General features: G+C 41.1%; 2 protein-coding genes across 6 annotated transcripts; one reads left to right on the forward strand and one right to left on the reverse strand.

Annotated features, from left to right (window-relative positions):
* Positions 1 to 3,397: 3,397 nt before the first annotated feature.
* TMEM50A (transmembrane protein 50A) lies at positions 3,398 to 11,413 on the reverse strand. 2 transcript variants are annotated; one of them, XM_044997575.1, is made up of 7 exons: positions 11,278 to 11,413; positions 9,754 to 9,865; positions 8,845 to 8,957; positions 8,193 to 8,260; positions 7,052 to 7,144; positions 4,732 to 4,792; positions 3,398 to 3,881 (listed from the first exon to the last, which is right to left on the reverse strand). In XM_044997575.1, the coding sequence occupies exons 2-7, from the start codon at positions 9,844 to 9,846 to the stop codon at positions 3,836 to 3,838; spliced, it is 474 nt and encodes a 157-aa protein (XP_044853510.1). In that variant the 5' UTR covers positions 9,847 to 9,865; positions 11,278 to 11,413; the 3' UTR covers positions 3,398 to 3,835. The 2 variants fall into 2 exon arrangements, with proteins under 2 accessions (XP_044853510.1, XP_044853509.1); XM_044997574.1 differs by having other exon boundaries at positions 11,162 to 11,404.
* Positions 11,414 to 11,659: 246 nt separating this feature from the next.
* RSRP1 (arginine and serine rich protein 1) lies at positions 11,660 to 18,115 on the forward strand. Of its 4 annotated transcripts, XR_006575045.1 has the most exons (7): positions 11,685 to 11,983; positions 12,206 to 12,264; positions 13,510 to 14,154; positions 14,521 to 14,675; positions 15,899 to 15,982; positions 16,854 to 17,088; positions 17,173 to 18,115. XR_006575045.1 is itself a non-coding variant. In XM_044997572.1 (6 exons), exons 3-6 carry the CDS (start codon positions 13,581 to 13,583, stop codon positions 17,028 to 17,030), a joined length of 990 nt encoding a protein of 329 aa, XP_044853507.1. In that variant the 5' UTR covers positions 11,660 to 11,678; positions 12,206 to 12,264; positions 13,510 to 13,580; the 3' UTR covers positions 17,031 to 18,115. The 4 variants fall into 4 exon arrangements, 2 of the variants coding, with proteins under 2 accessions (XP_044853507.1, XP_044853506.1); XM_044997572.1 differs by lacking the exon at positions 11,685 to 11,983 and adding an exon at positions 11,660 to 11,678 and having other exon boundaries at positions 16,854 to 18,115; XM_044997571.1 differs by having other exon boundaries at positions 16,854 to 18,115.
* The last annotated feature ends 1,984 nt before the right edge of the window (positions 18,116 to 20,099 follow it).

Raw genomic sequence — 20,099 nt, forward strand, 5'->3', positions numbered from 1 at the left:
AAGGGGCTGTTTGTATATCCGCATGCATTATCACTTGAGCCATGAATAGTTATGGAATAAAAGTTCTACATGTGGTCCACTGTTCCAGGAGTACAGGAAAGCAGAGCCAGAGAGCTAGGCTCCAGTCTGTACTGTTCATCTAGTTTGTATTAACTGTCCCAGGACCACAGAAATGGTTCATCAGTTTGAGGCAGACTTCTCCAGCTCCTTCCCAGGGAACTTGCAGGGGAGGCTTGAAAGAAAGAGGAGCCATTTCCTCAATGGCTTCTGCTATGCAGTAAGTGCTGGGAGGAATCACTTAATGTAGTTCTGTGCCTGAGACTAGTGTACAGCACAAGGTAACATAGGGGCAATAGCGGTAAATGGCGGGGAATAGGCAAAATTTGCAGCCTAGCCCTCAAAGGATTGTGCACACCCTCTGCTAAAGGCACATTCAAGCTAAAATTACTTTAGACTGTCCTGATTTATGCAGAGGGCTTGGCTAGTCCTGTCCCCCATCCATATATATATATATATGCTTCTGGTGGAGAGAAGAGAGAATAGAGCTCACTAAACTGAAGAGCAGAATTTAGGAACTGTGGAAAATGCAAAGGGGCCAAATTCATCCTTACTACAGCTACAGAACTTTAAAACTTGGCCTGTTTAAGTATTCAATAATGAAATCTTTTAAAAAGCCCTTAGAGTATAAGATCAAGGTGTTATCTGCTTACAAGATAAATACATTAGTTCACCATTGCAATGATAATCTTAATTCTTGATTAAATTTGGATTATAAACTAAATCCATTTATAAGTGTTTCTCATCTTTGAAAGAATTAAGCTTAACAGACTTTTCCTCTACAGACAGGGCATTTAACTCTATCAGTGCTTCTATTAGATATTAGGAGTCACAGGAGGTAGTGAACTACCATGAGAAGTTAGCTTAGTGACAAATTAAGTCTTTGTAGAGTAGAGTTAGGGGAGAGTACTCAATGGAGTAACTTAATTTAACCGAGTACAACTTTGTTAGTAGATAGAGAACCATTAAGGCTTCCTTTTACACCATAAAGAAAAATGTGGCAGTTTCTTTCCTTGAAAGCCTCTGTTGGTGTAGCCCAGGGGTAGGCAACCTATGGTGAGCTGATTTTCAAGTGGCACTCACACTGCCCGGATCCTGGCCACCAGTCCGGGGGGCTCTGCATTTTAATTTAATTTTAAATTAAGCTTAAACATTTTAAAAACCTTATTTACTTTACATACAACAATAGTTGTTATATATTATAGACTTATAGAAAGACCTTCTTAAAATGTATTACCGACATGCGAAACCTTAAATTAGAGTGAATAAATGGAGACTCGGCACACCACTTCTGAAAGGTTGCGGACCCGATTCCTGCCTCTTCAAGCTCATAGCTGCACTAGATCAGCATTTCTCAGTTATTCCTTGGGGCATTGCTTCTGTTTGGTTTATTGATAGTGGATTGAGAATACTCATGGCCCAAAGCATTTGACAGCCTCCATCCTCATTCACTCTGGAACGCTGTGAAGTGTAATGATATGCCAACAAAAACAGCATCAAGGCTTTATGTCAAGGTATGACTTGGCCAGTTAAAGTAAATGCAGACTTGAGTGAATGGGTTAACAAACACTCATGTTAAACAAGAATGCATTCTCTCACCTCTCTTTGGCATTGTAATTATGAGGAAAAAGTATTAAACCCCAAGATGCCTGACTATAGCAGTACATGAGAAGAAATTAGATTTTGCTGCTGATATTGCATCAGTTGAACTGTCATTTCAAAAAGCTAAGACCAAAAGATTGTTCAGCATTGTAAGGAAGTTAAGGTAAAAAAATCAGTTATGAAAAAATAAATTAGAACCCCAGGAAAACTCTGGTATTACATTAGAAGGCAAAGGAATACAAGAGGTGAGTCAGTTCACATACCTTGACAGTAACGTGCATATATCCAGAAGGAACTAAGACTTAAACTGACAACGCAGCAAGTACATTTACCAACTTAAACAAGATTTGGTCATCAAAAATCAGTGATTAAAGACTAAACTATGTAAATATTCAACTGAAACATATATATGCGAAAGCTAAAAAAACACCAGAACTATAGGCAGATATCTAAATGTCTTTGTGATTCACAAAAATACTAGGTATTAAATGGAATGAATTTGTCAACAAATGCTGAGATTCATCAGAAAGTTCAACAACCTGTTATCCCAGAATTATATAGAAAGGAAGATGGTAGTATCTGGTATAGATGGTAAAAATCAGGCCAGAGCATTTGCCACAGCAGGCCTGCCCCTGGGCAGCTGGAGGAACATGTCATAGGGACCAACCACTAGAATCCCTTGATCAAACAATACTTAAAGGGAGAATTTATGGTACTTAACACAAAAGTAGCCTTGGATAGACAGGGATTGTGAAGCCTTGTTTGTGCCCTAAACAACATCTGAAGGCACCAGAAACACCTGCACAACCTAAGGGAACCATAAAGTAAGAATTGGGTCAGATAATGGGTTCCCTGCTTCTTGACAAACCTCCCCCCGAAGGATGTGCTTGGGCTGTTTGAAAAGCTATTGTGTTTGAGAGTTACTATTAGGCATTTTACTCTACTTCCTTGCATGGTAAATTGTATCTTGTACTATGTTTCATGGACTAGTTATACATCACTTAATAGCGCTAGGCAAAATTTCAGACAAATAGTTTATTTGCCAAAAAAATGGACTTTGTAGCCCTGAAACTATTTGTGAATTTGACACAAATTTGCCAAATAGTTTTGGCCAAAAGAAAATTTGAGGAGTGGTGACAGCTGCATCCCTTTTAACTTTTGGCCCAAGTTTTAGGCTACTCACCTGGAATGTTGGAGATGCAGATTCACTTCCCCCTTAGGTGGAGCAGGGATTTGAACTTCTCTCTCCCACCTATCAGGAGAGTGTCCTGGCCAAGCCCCTGGATACTGATATCCTGGGGCAAGTCTCTCCTATTGGAGCTGTTGCACTTTTTATAAATATAGTCATAGGAACAGGGACTTAAACTGAGGTCTCTCCAGTCTCAGGTGCCTGTCCTAATCACCCAAATACAGAGTCATTCACTCTCTTCTTTCCCTATCCCAAAGACATTTTGATTGTTCAGAAATGACCTTGAACCAAACCCAACACCCCTCCGCCCCCAATTATTGGTCCAGCTCTTGTTTAACACAAGGACTTAAAAAGCAAGTATCAATATTAACTATAACAGCACAGAGAGTACTGCTGCTAGAATAATGTGCATCTCTATGAATTCTTACACACCAATAACTATTTTTATTGTAAATTTTTGAATAGTCTCAGTATGACTGGTCCAATATTTTCATATAAAAACAAAACGAGGCAGTGTAATATACATTGTGAAAAAGTGCCACACAGTTCTGAAATCCAAGATATGTTTATATTGTTCAATCATCAGATACAGGAAATACCATATTGTAATAAATAAGTATAAAAATGTTTTGAAGTACTTTTAATTGCAGTTTTAGACCTCAGATACAGGTTAAATACAGCCATCATTCCTCTATAGTTATTTGTAACAAACATATCACAAGAGTGTCTTCCATTGTTACACTTTCCCTGTTAGTTTTACATTTCAGTCAAATACGCTTGAACACAAAACCAACATCTAAGAACAGTAAAAGTTAAACAGAACAGAAAATGGAAATTTTATTGCCTCCTGATTTTATATTTTACTTTTTATCCTCAGAAATAATTACGAGCTAGCATTTACAAAATCGTATTGCCAAAAAAAAAAAAAAAGATCAGGTGTGTGCTGTAAAAAAAATCACAGGGCTTGATTCACTTCTGTGGACATATTCACTGCCACAAGTCTTCAGTGCGGCCAAATTTAAAGACCAGCCCTCTGTTTAAAAATAAAACAAACAGGAATAAATACGTAAACTTATTGCAAAGAATACAAGGGCCATCAACTTCAAAGGAAGCAGGTTCAGATTTCCCAGTTTTGGGAGATAAAATTTCAGATAAACCAGACTTTTGTAGTCAGTAAATTTTGGTTCTGATCCTGCAAGGAGATCTATATAGGAAGATCCCTGATCCCCACTGACTTCACTGGAGGTCTGTCCACATGCATATCATTAAAAGATTTGAGGGTGGGGGTTGTCTTAGAAATAACAGTAACAGGGAATTATGAATAGATTAATTTTATACCTAATGTTCAATGTGGGCCATTAAAACTAACTAGATTTAGTTTAGAGCAGTTGTTTTCAAACTTTTTAGGCTGCATGCCCCTTTCCAAATAATGTAGTTTACTGCATAACTCCATGTGAGATAGGCAGAGGTGACACGTGAGGTGTGGGGTGCACATGGGGTCACATGACACCCCCCCCAGATTTCTGCCCTCCATTTAGTAACAGCATCTAGGTTTTCAAACTGGGAGGTGCAAAGGAATGTTCGGGGGGAGAGTGTGGGAAAGGAGTGACACCTCCACTCCCACTGCGCAGGGATGGCATCATCACTCACCCTCCCGAACGTTCCTGCGTGCCCCATGTTTGAAAACCTTTGATTCTGAGTCACACAACAGAAAGGAAACATATCAATATGGCTGCAGTTTTAATTGAAAGGAGATTATAAATTGATTAGATTGCCAAATCTTACTAAATAAAATGTGTTGTCCACCATTACAGGATTGTTCTCACATACCACAGTTTGAAAACCACTAGTTTAGAAGGATAAACAAAGGAAAACAGGCTTACCCAAAAAAGATAAATGCATTCTGGAAAAAGACAGCTATTCCTGGGTACACTAGTGGTTTTTCTGACAAAAGAAAAGAGAATTTCCATCAGATTTTCAGAACTCTATTTTCTCAACAAAATCCTTTTTCTCTCTTTCTGATACACCTCTACCTCGATATAACGCGACTCAATATAACATGAATTTGGATATAACGCAGTAAAGCAGTGCTCCGGGGAGGCGGGGCTGCGCACTCCAGCAGATCAAAGCAAGTTCAATATAACGCGGTAAGATTTTTTAGCTCCCCAGGACAGCGTTATATCAGGGTAGAGGTGTATTTTAGAAACACCCAACTCCAGTATCATGTTCAAAGATTATCAGTTCAGTGCAGAGAAAGCATGTTTGGAGAGACTTGGATTAGGTTTTGTCAAATAACTTTAAGGAACCAGTTGAATTTGATAGGAAAGTACTTACCAGAACTGAACACTAATAAATACACACTAGATGAGGCAAACTAACAGGAAAAGAAATGTACTTGGGGGAAAATCAATAAGGACTGCAAAATTATAACGTGGCCGTTAACATTGTAAACACTTGGAAAAAATAGTTGGGGAAAAAAAGGTGTAGAAAATATTTTATAGCTTAATAGCAGTAGGATGAACAGGATTCCATATCCAAGCCAACTGAGCACAGTGTGGTCTTCAGGGCATTGCTGTCATTGCAGTCTCACTTAGGCACATTTGCTATTATATCATGACATTAGATGGAAGTTTGTCTCAGTGTATCCATTTCTATCTTTGCTAACATGATAAACCTCCACCGACCATCTGTCAGTTGCGTGCAACAGAAGAGAAAGCATAAAAGAGCCAACCCACTGGCAACTTCACACAAGATATACAATAGCCTTCTGTTCAGAAGAAGCATTTAGTTTACCAGCTCAGACGTACCTCACTTTCTAGACCAAAACATGTATCACAAATGCAGTGACCCCATGGGACTATCATCAACTGATTATACAGCACCTTAAATGTGAACAGTGGCATACAAAAATGGCACTGTGCTGAACAAATAACATTGTCCCTGCCTCAAATACCTTAGAGGAATAACTCAGTACAATATACAGAAATACACAACAGAACCAAAAGAGTTAGGAATGGTCTTATATCTTAAGGCTGAGTTTTCAAATGTGCTTAAGGGAGCTGGCTAGCTAACTCCCCTAGGCTCCTTCAGAAATCCCAGCCTAAATGATTCATGGAGCAGATGGGTGACCAATACTAGAGAAGAAGAGAATATAAAGGTTCACTTAACAGAAAATAACTACTGTGATGCTGAAGTTTGGAATTATCTTCACCTCTGCTATTCCTACCTGGAACTGGCTCATGGTTTTATTTTATACTATGATTTTTTCTCCATATAAGACCCAAACAGTATCATTTTCCAATTCCCTCAGGGTTCTCCAGGCTTCTCTACATGAGAAGTTATATCAAGTAAAGTGTAAATTTAAAACGATCTTAGTTATACTGGTATGACCCCCTGTGCAGACACACCTGTTCTGGCATAAGAGGGCCTTTTTCTAGTTTCATTTATGTCACTTTGGAAGTGGTTTAAGCTATGCTGGAAAAAGCTACTCTTACGCTGGAATGTATGTATGCGTATACATATCTCCTCACTTTATGTTCCATCCTATGCATCCGAAGAAGTGGGCTGTAGCCCACAAAAGCTTATTCTTAAATAAATGTGTTAGTCTCTAAGGTGCCACAAGTACTCCTGTTCTTTTTGCGGATACAGACTAACATGGCTGCTACTCTGAAAGCTGGAATAAGAGTGTCCACACAGGGAGTTATACCAGCATGACTACACCAGTATAACTTCCTTTGTAGACACGCCCTCAGTTCTTAATGATGCCAACTCAAGGCTTAATGACACAGAAGACATTTTAAAAGTAACATATACTTAAACAAAAAACCCCTTGACCCTTTGAAAAGTTTATCTCCTAAAATATTACCATTGGGAAAAGTTGAGTGAAAAAGGAAGAGAAAGAGTTGCAAGAGGAAAAAGGAATTCAGAAAAGAGAAAAATAGAATAGGATAAATACTGAAAGAAACACGGATGATAAGGAGGAGGACAGGAAAAGAGAAGCCAGAAAGAGGATAAAGTACAGATAGTATGAGATGGGCCTGTTCCAGTTAGTCTGTTTAGGGTACCAAAAATATTAAAAAAATAGACCTTCTTGGAGCTGATCCAGAAAGAAGTCACTCATTCATTCATTCATTCATTCTCCATTTAAAATATTATTACAGTAAACCAAAGCAGGATGATATTAAGATCTGTATTGTATCTTACCTTTAACAACATAGCCTCCAAAGAGGATCCACATGGAAGCAATCAGAGATCCAAAAGCCATCATAAAACCAATGAACAGCCAGATGCGAGCACCTTATAAATAAACATATGTATTATGTGACTTTCAATCTGCTTGTTTCAAAACACTTTATACAGTATATCACATCTTTCAAGACTGAGACTAGCATTGTGTACAATATACAAATACACATCTTAAATCCATATTAAAAGAGAATTGGGTTGCATGCAACCTCTATCTGCTCTCATCCATGGGACAGCATAAATTACTACCATTGACATTTCAAAGAGCAATTAACATTATCTATAAAAATCTCATCTCTAAACTAAACTCTAATGGCAAGATACTCCCACCAGTGCACAACTTGACCTAACAGGCTTTGTGACAGAGAGGTCCTAGTTACCCAGGGTTGGCGGTGTAATGAAATCCTCCCTGCAGACTGCAGAATAGCAGTGGAATCACACTGAGGCCACTATTGCATCTCCAGGGCTGCACACACTCATATAAGTGCTGTGCGCCCCTCCACAGGAAATATTTGCTCAGTGGTGCCAGGGCCTTGTGCTTATCCTCTACAATGGGTGAAATTCACTCACAATGCATGTACAGAAGGTTAGAATAGCTGTTTATGGCATCGAGAGTATTTTAATTTGGATGCCACGTAAACTTGCATTAAAGTCCTAGGCAGCAGGAGTCAAGAGTTACACAGTGATAATTTGGAAAATATAATAGCCAATTATTAACTTGTACACAAGAGCCAAAATAATTACTGTTTGGTTATAAATGATCATTGGATTGTGTCAGCTGGCAGAAGAATGAAACCAAACTCTACTACCATTCTTGCAAATTGTGTGGTAAAGATACAGTTATGTGAGTGACAGGCAAAACCAGTTGTGGCAACCAATAGGGCAGATTTAACCGGATAATGTAAAAAGGCTAGTTGTTCTCACACATCTCAAAAAAAAAGTTCACTGAAGTTTACACTTGGTAAAAAATGGTTACCAGTAGCACGACAAGAAACATACAAATGCCACACTTTTAAATTTGCATTATAAATTAAACTACATCGATGCACAGACTATACAGCTATAGCTCTATGAATAATGCTATTTATATCATTTTTACCTGTTTGCCCAAGACAGCCTTCACTGTAACTGTCACCACGGACCTGTCCATTGGATACTGCATTGATCCTGCATGAATAAAACAGAATACAGTTGACAAATACAGGTGAAACTATACAGAAAATTCACACTTCTGAGTAATTTCTTCTATTTTCATGTACGAAAATGGTGACATCTTATTACTCTATAAATATTTTCTCCAACTGTTGCTCTGAAAAGGAGGGGTAGTTAATTTAGCTGCTCAAATTTGAAAAAAGCATTAAAGCATTTTGAAAAATATGAAGAATTATTAAATCTACACAATTTAAAAAAAAGCCATACCATTTAAAAAGAGGTCAACAGGGTCCCATGTGAATATGGGGGGGGGGGGTCTTCCTTTGTGTAAATTTATATCTGGGTGGTTCTCAATGCTGATTTGTGCCTAAATCACTTGAAATGGCTAAAAAATACTCCACGCTGTAATCCATAATAACTTCTTGCCCTTCAACACAGCAGAAATAATGTACATTTAACTGCTGAACATAGGCCTATGACTGTAAAATAGGACTGTGGCAGTTTAGAATAAAAGTCTGCACTTTAAAAAAAAAAAATTAACTGCATGATGCAAGTTCTATAAAGTACGTTGGTTGTACTGGCAAAGAAATTACACCTACATTAGGAATGCAATAGTGGCTATAACTCCACAAGCATGGTATGAATGGTTGAAGTCTTCCATCTGAGGATATTTAACAGCTGCATCTATGATAATCCACCACCCTGTAAAAAACTATTTAAAATACAACAACTTAAAATATAGACATGATTAAGTGCAACATCATTACAACGTTGCCTAGCAAAAATTAACATTAGTACCCTATATAAAGCCAATTTAGTTTTCATTAAAGTCAGTGGGGGTCATCATTATACATGCAGCACTAAATTGGAAGAAACTGAAAAAAACTTAAGTAGCACATACTTACAATTTCTAGAGAAAGATCATTTTACAATAGCCTCTTAAAAACGTGGAGTGGTCTGATATATCAGCTAGTCTAAAGTATGTAATTGTAATTCACTTAAATGAAGCCCTGCTGTAAACTAACTTTGTGGTGCATCAAAAGTTCCTTGCATGGGGTAGAATAAAGGATGAAGTATGACATGGCAGTGACTAAAGACCAGGCAAATTGTGATAAGGCATAAATATGCTAACTCATCAGCTCGTGGGGCTTTCTACAGTACCAAGAACAACCAAAAAATTGTGTTTTATACTGTCTGCTGGTGTTAAAAAAATGGTCTTACATATGTAGATTAGACCAAACTGAATTTTAGCACTGATCGTCACAGGACTGTAACATTATTTGGTCCTGCAGACCATTTCCTTAAGTAAACTAATCCTCTTCAGGATAACTTACTTCGAAGACAATCACAAAATATCCAATACAAGCTGCCAGTGTGTAATACATTCATAATGTGCCCTAACAGGTTGTTCTTTTTGTATCTTAAGCAGTGATTTTCAGCGCAGTACTGACTTGTTGCATACAGGCCAAAAGCACATATAAAATATAAAAATGGTTAGTTATACACACCAACACACCAGCAGCAACTGATGCAATTGTATTTCGCTTTTCTCCCCAGTCAACACACTCCGAGCATCTCATGGCTTCAAGAAATCCAGACATTTTTCAGCTCTCTGAAAAACTAGAAGATGAAGCAATTTTTATTTCCCCCCCCACAAAGAGCATCTTCTCATACTTCTATGAAACAAATGCAATGTGACATGGAGTTGCTATAAAGATTATGAAGACTGTTAAAAGAGCTAGAAATCATCAGCATGTCAAAAACTGTCTTCTCATTGCCATGGCAATGGCCCTACACACAGTTGAACAAGGCAGGAGACAAAATGCAACTCTTCAGGGCAAAAGAGCAATTGCCCAAAATTGCTCTCTAGGGTCTTTCTGAGGGATAAGAATGAAACCACTATCAGGCAGACCAGTGTACTCCCTCAAGGGTTTGCAGTCAGGTTAACAAAACCTAAGGATCAACAGTATCAGAGACAGCTGACAAAATTCAGCATGGATCCCTGATCCTTATCCATTGACAGAAGATCATCTACCAATACAAACATTGGTCCTGTCCCTAAACTGATAAAAGACAGGGGATCTGACACACCTAGATAGGCATGGCTTGCCACACATTCTTAGATACTGGATGGGAAGATTATCAGTAATTATTTTAGATTATCAGCAACAAGTGATGTTTTGCTGAGTGATGACTGTGCCTCAGCTTCCTTTGTTCACTGCCCGGGAAATACTTGACTCCCAAGCACAGGCTGCAACATGGGGCTTTCTGCATCCTGTGGCTGCCCATCGCTTTAGGAACTGCAGCTAGACTGTCTCCATCCTTCTGCAGCTGTGGTAAGGCCTGCTGGCTCGCCTCACCTTCCCCTGCACAGCTGGAGAGAGGTAGCAGTGACCTGGGGCCTTGGCTCACATGGCCACAAAGCTCTGAGCCACAGTGACAATCCTTCTCCCGCCCCAAGCGAATGTAGAGAATCATGCCAGTGTCAGGGGTGGACAGCTGCCCCCGGCAGACCCAGTGACCATCAGCATAGCTCCTGATGCAGCCAACGGATGACAGTACAATATGCCAGTGTCTGGGGACATAATATGGTTCCCCCGCACTCCTGCCAACCGCTGTCTGCATGGGGATGACCAATGGCTGCGCCATCACCCCTCTGGTAGCCAATAGGATGGGCAGGCCAGTGATGGATAACCCCCAGGGAGCCAATGGCTAGTGGCACCAATGGCTAATGACATGCGGGGGGGAGCCAGTGGCTAGTCTACCCCCAGTAGTCAGTGCCCACCAGCACTGCCCTGAGAGTAGCCAATGGCGAGCAAGCAGCCTATGGGCACCCCCCCCCGGGCTCCCAGCTCAGCCCCGGGCGGGAGGGGTGTCTATGGGGCTCTCTGGGGACCCCCAGCGGTCCCCACTTACCCCAGCGCGTGGGCAGCAAGACGGTGCAGCCGTTGGCTTGGCGGCTGGCAGCGCGCGCTCTTTTCTCCCTCAGCGGGGACCCGCCGCCGCCCCCCTCAACGCAATAAACAAACAACCTGAGCTCTCGGGACCCGGATGGAGGAGAACCTAGAAAGACGTCACAGCGCATCGACCGCCGTCTATCACACCGCGCATGCGCAGCCGCCAGCCCTGATCAGGTGTGTGACCATCACAAGCTCAGTGGGAGGAGGAACAGGAACTCCACTCCCCCCCCCGCATGCGCTGTAAAAGCCAGCAACGCGAAGGGGAACATTTTTCTTGCGCATGCGCCCCCAGGATATGGTACGTAGAAGGGTCGGGGAAGGCAGCACTCCCCAATGCGCGGGCGTTTCTAGTTGGCGCATGCGCTTCAGGTTCTTCTGGCCTGGGTGGGGGAGAAAGTTCTCGTCCCGCCCGCGCATGCGCCCCACTCTCCAGGTTACATAACTGGGTGGTGGTTCTCGAACCTTCAGTGTGGGTTAGCCTGGCAGTTGGTGTTGAGGCTCCTGCGCGCGGGGTCACTGGTCTGTAGCGGCTCGCGCGCCCTCGCTCTCTGCTCGCGCTGAGAGGCGGATCGGGCTTGTGCCCCTGAGGGGAGGCTGCGCCGCGAAAAGCAGTTCCGGTTCCCAGCTCTCGGTGTGGGGAGGCGGTTAGGTGGCGGCTGGGCTGGTCCGGCGACCTCTCTACTCCCGCTATGGCGGTGACCCATGAAACAGGGCTGTCCCCACAGGCGCCACCACAGGCCCAGGATCCGTGTGGGGGAGACCAGGCCACCTGGAGCCAGTGAGTTACCGAGGGAGGGGCGGCGTCGAAGGGCTGCTTGTGCCGCGGGAGTGGCGGTTGGGGAAAATGGGAAGGGGCTCGGCTCGCGCCGGGGTGTGTGTGGCGGGTATGGGGGGGGGGGGCTCGGCTCGCGCCGGGGTGTGTGTGGCGGGGGGGGAGGCTCGGCTCGCGCCGGGGGGTGACGAACGTTCGTGTGTCCGTTGACGTTCCCGTCTCTTGCAGGAGCCCCAGGGTGGTGCCCCACGGGAGCCAGGAGCAGGGAAGTCCCGCGGCCCCCAGCGGTAAGTGCCTGTGGCCGGTGTCACCTTTCACCTCACAGTTGAGCTCGTTTCCTGGTCCGTAATGCCTTCGATTCTCTCCGCGCACTAGCGTCTGTCGTGTCACCGACTGTGACTGTGCCCAGTTTGGGCCAGCGCTGGTACCTTGCTCCTTGCCAACGGATGCACCCAAGTCAGGCAGTGGAGCAGGTCGGCTTTCCTGGCAGGTGCACTGTGCCTGTGCTCTGTACAATGCAGAGAACTTGTTGGCGCTTGAAGATGTGCCGGTCTCTGTAGACAGCACTCAGCACAGTGAGCTTAGCTTTCATTGCAGGCTTCCTGATTTAGGTATGTCCTGTTCTGGGACTTGTGAGCTTGGCATTTATTTAAAGGCAGGGTGGGATATGCAAACTCAATTTTTCATCTCTATATGTATAGTAAAGGAAAAAATGTAATTGACATTAAAAATTTCATGCTTATCAGTAATATATTCTAGAAAGCCCTAAGATTTGCTGGATAACTTCTGTATTTGGTGAACACTAAATACAAATGCCAGGCTTGAATGGCGTTCCTTTAATCAGAAGACTGTGGCACAGTCATATCCAAGAGGGGATTTGGAAGGTGGAGATAGAGAAGTATTTATAAGTACCATTTTAATAACTGTAGGACTAAAATGGCTGCTGGTATATGATGGCAGCCATCTTAGCTATTCATATTTAGTATTGTATTAGTAACAAATACTATCAAATTTCTGGTATTTGGCATATGAATTGATCTGTTCACTGGCATTGTATTCATGACAGTACAATTGACTGTAGTCAACTTCTTTCAGAAGAAACTGCTATTTCACAACAGAAATGCTTTTCTTTCATTTAAAATGGTCCATTGTAAACTGAAAATAGTTTGTTGGGACATCTGCACAAGTCATACAATGAAAATATGCACTTCATTAGCCTTGATGCCATGTAAATTGTCTGCATGTGCAAATATATTTGCATATCAGCAGTAGGCTTTTGAGAGACAATTTGGCCACATTCTGAAACCATTAATTTATGAGAAGTGTGTGATTAAAGCCAGGAAGACATTGACTAAAAGGAAAAAGTAGAAGCAGTAAATAGAACTGTCTAGGGCAGAAGGTAAAATTGCAAAATAGCTCTTGAACTTTTCACTTGTAGCTATCCCAAGGGAGTATAGTAGACACAAGTTTCAAGTTGACCTTGGTTTGTGTTGGCAAAGAATAAATCGTAAATCAATTTTTTTTCTAAACAGGAACTGAAACGGGATGTTCTAGAACATCAGTCAAAACAGATATAATTTCTAAAGGCACTGTCACAGAAAAAATGCAGGCAAACAAAAAGACAGAGGATATGACAAATTACATGGATGATTTAACTCTCAGCTCACCAAAAGAGAGAGATTCTCACGCAAAGTCCAAAACTAGTCGGGGCAGATCATCTTCAAGGTCATCTAGCAGATCATCTTGCAGTTCACGATCCAGTTCAAGCACTTCTTCAACTTCCTCAAGGAGTTGGAGCAGATCTGGAAGCAGATCAAGATCACGAGCTAGAAGAAATGGTTCCAGAAGGTATAGAAGATACTCAAGATCATATTCCAGAAGTCGGTCAAGATCACATAGCCTTCGATACAGAGGAAGGTACTATCCTAGAACCTACAGGAGATACCACCGTTCTCCTCCAAGGTATAGATCACGCAGCAGGTCCCGGTCTCATGGAAGATCATGGTCTCGTGGAAGACCATATTATAGAAGATCCTTTTCAAGAAGCAGATCACGATCAAGAGGCCGAAGATACTATGGATTTGGGAGAACCATATACCCTGAGGCTTACAGAAGCTGGAGAAGCAGATCAAGAACAAGATCTCGTAGCAGAACACCTCTGCGCTTAAGTGAAAAAGGTATTCTGCTACTCGCTGAACACAAATATCTGCTTCGTAACATGGGTGGGAAGGAATAGAATTCAAGACTGACTCATTTGTAGACTTTTCCTGTTAGATTTATATAGAATTTTAAAATTCGGGTGTAGTTCTGTCCTAGAATGTCAACTGAGTATCTGATTTGGATTGCTTACCCTTGTACATTTTGTAATTGACATCTTTATAAACTACAGTTTAAAGGGGGTGGTATCTCTCTAAATTTACACTAGTTTGGGAACATACTTTTTCCAGGGTAAACTGACTTTGCACTGGACTCAGTGTTTCTTTTTGGGTGAGTCAGTACGCCATGATTACTGTTACAGAAGATGTTTCTTCTTTTTTATGTAGATAGGAGGGAGCTCTTAGAAATTGCAAAGGCTAATGCTGCAAAAGCCCTGGGAACAGATAACGTAGTCTTGCCAGCTAGCTTGAGAGTCTACAGCCTATCCAAAGAGACAAATGGTGGAAAATGCAGAAGTGAAGATTCTGCTGAGTCTACTGAGGTAATTATAAACTGGAGTAATCTTGATTTAAAGGTAAACTTTTTTCAAAACTACACTACTGAAATGACATGCGTGAAAAGCTGTGCTAGCCTTAATTTTTCATTGCGAAGTATCTTTAAATTTTTGAATACTAATTTTATTATGAAACGAAACATCCAAGTTTTTAAACTTGCCGAAAACCTTTTGTAGACCTGCCAAAGCTGGAAGAGTACCTTGGAATCTTAGATGGTGGCTCTTGTTGTTTGCCTACCAACTTTCCAGTAGTGATATGTGAGGAAGGAGAGAGAATTGTCAAGCCTAATAGGGAAGTGCCCATTATGTTGGCTGATCTCTTTTGCCCGAAAACAATTAAAGGCTTATTTGCCAAAGCCTGTTCCATAGGCGTTTGTAAAGATTAATCTTTGTGCTTGATAACTGTCGTATAGCCTTTTCATATGCATCAGATTGTTCCCAGAAATCCCATGCCCAGACCCCAAATGCATTTTACATACTATATTTCTGTCTTATAGAAATCATGAATATGGTCTCCAGACATTGATGAAGAAAATCTGGTGGTAATTAAGGAACTTGTGGGCTCTAGCTGCTGTGAATTAGGGGAGGGAAAAGAGAACTTAATCAGGTTAAACTAGTTTTGCACTAGAAGGCTGTTAATGTTTGTTACATCTGGTCAAATGCACACCTACAATAGTAACGACATAGCAGTAGCGTATACCAAACTTGTATTTCAAAATGAAAGAAAGTAAACTTAGTAAGGGTTTCTTGGACAACTAAATAAATGGCACAGGTGTCCCTTTCATAATGTATGTAATATATTCCAGATGTTGAGAGATTACAGAAGAAGAGGCCTGCATCACTTGCAGATAAGTTTATTGTCCTTCTCCAAAGCTCTGCAGGGTGGATATGCAGAGTTTATCCACAACTTGCTGTAACATTCCATTTCAGTTTATGAAGTCCATGCTTAAAATAAATTCCCTAGTTAAAGCTAAAACATGAGCATGGATATAAGGTTGTACATTGACACAATTATGTGGATAGAAATACTAAACATGCCCAAGTTGAATTTTCAACACAGATCTGTATGTGCATTCTAGTACTTTACAGTTTAAAGCCACTATTGATCTAAATAGTTGAGACAAAACTTGTACTAGAATATTCATACTCTAGTGAGTTTCCTTAATTCAATAGAATGTGATCCTGTTTAAACTGTGTGCCTTCTCCTCTAGCAATCCAGAAGACTAACAGCAGACTTAACCAAAAGTGGAACTGAGAGAGCTCCTGCAGTGAAAGGCTTATCTTTCAGCCCTAATGTAAGTGCATATTTCTAAGATAGGCAATATTGATTTCCAACTTATTCTTTCACTTATGTAGTATATTCTACCTAACCTTGGAAGTCAGTTGAGTTCAATTCACTACCCTCTTTAGTAGCCCTCCATGCATAATATAGTTAAGTAATTCAAGAGAAATGTGGAATGTAGGGATATAATTACTGAGGCCTGGTCTACACTAGGGAGGGGGATCAACCTAAGATATGAAACTTCAGCTATGAGAATAGCATAGCTGAAGCTGTATATCTCAGGTTGACTTGCCTTGTGTCCTCATGGCACACGGTTGACTGCTGCTGCTCCCCCGTCGACTCTGCTTCCGCCTCTCGCTATGGTGGAGTACAGGAGTCAATGGCTATCGGGGATTGCTCGATCACGTATACACTAGATGTGATAAATCAATCCCCGATAGATTGATCACTACCCGCTGATCTAGCAGGTAGTGTAGACGTACCCTGAGTTTAGGCTCTCCGGAGGCAAAAGGATTTAGAAGGAAGCAATACATTTGTAAGCTGTAATGTTGTGGACCTTCCAACTTGTACAACTGGTCACTCAAGTAACCAGAAGTTAGTGAAAAAGCAAGTTTGGCTTCATTAAATCTGGATTATATAGCAAGCATCATTCTCATCTTCATAAATACAAAGCCTTGTTATGGCAATTTAAAATTACAAGTGCAAGCTTCAGTGAAGCTTTTTTCTCTGCCTGTGTGTATTGATTTCAGTATTCTTGGATTCATCCTTAAAAACTGGTTTTCATAAACTACAAATAGTCTTGCAAAGCTGTAGGTAGCAATTGTGGACACTTTTCATATTTCACTCTTAAAAGTATATTCTAACAAGTAACTTTTTTCCCCCAGAACACAATGGCAAAGCCAGTACTCCAGAAACCAGGAAGTCTCTCTGTTAAAGAGACAGCTGTATCCTTGGTTAAAGAAGATACAAAGAGAAATTTCTATGGGCAATGGGCTCCAATGAAGGAGGAAAACTGCTTATTTAACTTTTCACCTAAAAGTGCACCCTTCCGAGCACGCTAGCACCTTTCACTCACTGCCCTGTGAACTATTGGCATTATGCATTACTTCCAGAAATGAGGTCTGAAATCCTCTTATCTGGTTGAATATTTTTGTTAAGTATTTAAAGATGTTAATTTTGACATGTTAGATTTTTTTTTTTCAGATCTGAAAACACAGCACAATGGCCCAGAAACTACACGTGGGAATCTTAGGTATATATTTGTAAATACTTTTTTGTATCACTAGAATGGAGTAGAAATTACAGGTGGGTAACTTCTCAATGTTACTTTAGCAGCCACTGTTCTGAACAATTGTAATGCATTGTTTAAGTAAAACCTCTGCTTTGTTCTTTAAGGCCCTATATAATTCAGTTGAACTGTGAAGTTGCCCTTTGTTTCTAGTCTGAGCTCTGTAGGTGTAAATTGGCATTATGTAATTAGCTTTGAGTGAATGCTGAAGTACTAAAGAGCAAATAGGAAATAATCAGATGCCCTCAATAGACTTCAGGTGTTGGAGCAACTTGATTTCAAGTTGACAATGTTAAATGCATATCCTGCTCTGAGTGATTCTCTGGAATACACTTTCTCAAATCTCTCTGCAGATATTTGCATTACAATTGTATGATTGCCATGCAGGAATCCTTACTCAGTTATGGCCCAGTCGTTCATGTTTAATCTTAAGGAATCAGTCCCACTATATGTTGCTTTCTATTTGGACTTCTAAAATTGACATTTAATCACAGTTCTTGTTGTTGGTGGTGATAAGTCTTTAAAACAAGCCTTGACTAAATCACCACTACTCAGATCTAAAATGGTGGTAATAAAATTTACTCAGATCCCCTGGACTTCAAAGCAGTAAGGATATATTGATGTGAAGCAGTTTACATTATCTTACTTTGTTTCCAGTCCTGATCCTATACCAGTGATCTACATGTGCCAGCTTGACATTTGAAGCATTGATGTATAAAGTGTGATCAAGTATTACTTCCTAGGGCTTATGGGTATTTCATAACACTTAATGTGATTTTTTGTGGGGGGGAGGATAGGGGGGACTGACTAAACTTGAATTCATGTAAAGGGTTTGCACAATAAAATTTGTATTGAATATTCTGGTGTGGAAACTTTTTTAAATGTACTCTTTCCCTAAGTAGTAGTAGCTGTTGCTTTATCTAGGCAGTGCAAACATGTTGTAGTCTTAGTTGTATTTCCCTTGGCTGACCAATGCTTAGTCTATGGAAAGATGTGTTATACAAGGAGAGAGATCCCAGTACTGTTGTCTTGGTTGGGGAAGAAATATCTTCAAAAAAATACCAGTTCAGTATGGAACAAAACAGGATGCTGTCACTCACATTCTACAGTGAATAGCCAGAGGAAAGAATGCTTAACTTCTGCATACAGTGTGGGGAGGAGCAGCTTTACTGCACCTCCCACCTGTGGAAGCCACAGAAATAGAAAATTCAGAATGTAAGAACAATGGCAAAATCAGTCATTGCTTTAAAGTTGTGCAACTTAATACAGGCTATCCTCTTTCTAGGAGGTCAGACTAGGTAATTTTGGCCTCCAGTCTGAATTTTTAAAACAAGCAAAAGTAGTAAGGTGAATAGCAAAAACCAAGTTAACGTGGTGTTCACCCTACCTACTGCTGTGAAGGCAGAACTAATCATTCATTTTAAAAAAAATGTTTAGCCAGTGTGTGGCCTAAAAGTGTGAATGGGGAGCACTGCTAAAGTACTGCAGTGTAAACATGTCTGTTTGCACAGGAGCATCTTAAAGGTCCCTATAAGTTCACATCTTTAGTGTCCACAAGGGGGGATTTTAGCATAGTACTAGTGAGCACTGCAGTGTAACCTAAAGGTTGTATGAATAGCAGTGTTCACTAAAGTGCTGAAGTGTAACTCCCCCAGTGAGTACTAAAGATGTGAACTTAAAGTGACCTTTAAATTCATACCTCCATTGTTTCTGTGGGGGGGGGCAGAGGGGGGTGTTAGTGCAGCAGTTTAGGGAGCACTGCTATTCACACCTTAGGCAGGGGTAGTCTGTTTTTCGGTCAGTTTCTCTGGAGTTTGGACCTTATTACAGCAGTGTGTAGATGTGCCCACTACCTACTCCTCTATAGGTGTGCCAAAAAAACCCTCAAGAGCAACACTTGAACAGAGGCTCCTGTTAGGTGAAAACATCTATCACCCTCAAGCTTTAAGGGTTCTTCCCCCTCTTGTGAAGAATTTATTGGTCATCAGCTTTTGCTAACTACAATAAAATGGTGAAAAGCAAAGAGGGAAAGGCTGTCAAGAGTGGGTGGATTGCTCCACTGCTGTTGTGTAGTATGTTTATAATGATGCAGCATTTGGAAACAAAGTCCAGTTCCTCATAAGGGGTTACTGTAGTCACTTACCTCCCCTCACTTTTTTTGGGGGGGAGCGCTAGTCTCCTGTGATTGCAGCTAGAGGTATAAACTCTGCACCTGATGCTCTGCCTTAGAAACATCCACTGAGGAATGTAGCTGCTGAAAATGATCCAGGCACACACAGGCCTTGTCTAGCCTAGAAAGTTATTTTTGCTCCATAACTTTGATCAGTTCCCTGTACAAAACAAGCTTTGCAAGCAAAAGGTCTTTCTGGGATATAACTGCACAGAAAGGGGCTGATAGAAAAACTTTTGAGTACAGAGCAACCATAAGGGCTTAACCAGCCCCCAACCTTTTGCTAATTAATGTGGGTATTTTCTCAAGCCCTCTGTTCCATATTCCACTACAGGTTCCTCAACACTAAGGTTACAGTTTAGGTTCCCTCAGGCCTACAGAGGTGAATTGGACCCTGATATTTCCCATACCATAGACCCACATTCCCCAAACTTTGCCCCTTCATGTTTGCAAGAACAGTATCCAAAAGGTAATTTGAGTGTAAATCAACATCAGTTTAGACAACCTCAGACAGGTCAAACCTGCAGCATATTTGAAACATTACTGTACAATTGCTATATCATACAAACTTAATATTTTTGTCTGAAACAGCCACTCTGGCAAGTAGCAGATTTCCACTATCTTGTTGCAGAGTACACAGTGTTACCTCTAGAGCTACTCTCCCCTTATCAA

This window comes from Mauremys mutica, chromosome 23 (genome assembly GCF_020497125.1).
Source record: "Mauremys mutica isolate MM-2020 ecotype Southern chromosome 23, ASM2049712v1, whole genome shotgun sequence".
In the NCBI taxonomy this organism is placed as follows: Eukaryota; Metazoa; Chordata; order Testudines; family Geoemydidae; genus Mauremys; species Mauremys mutica.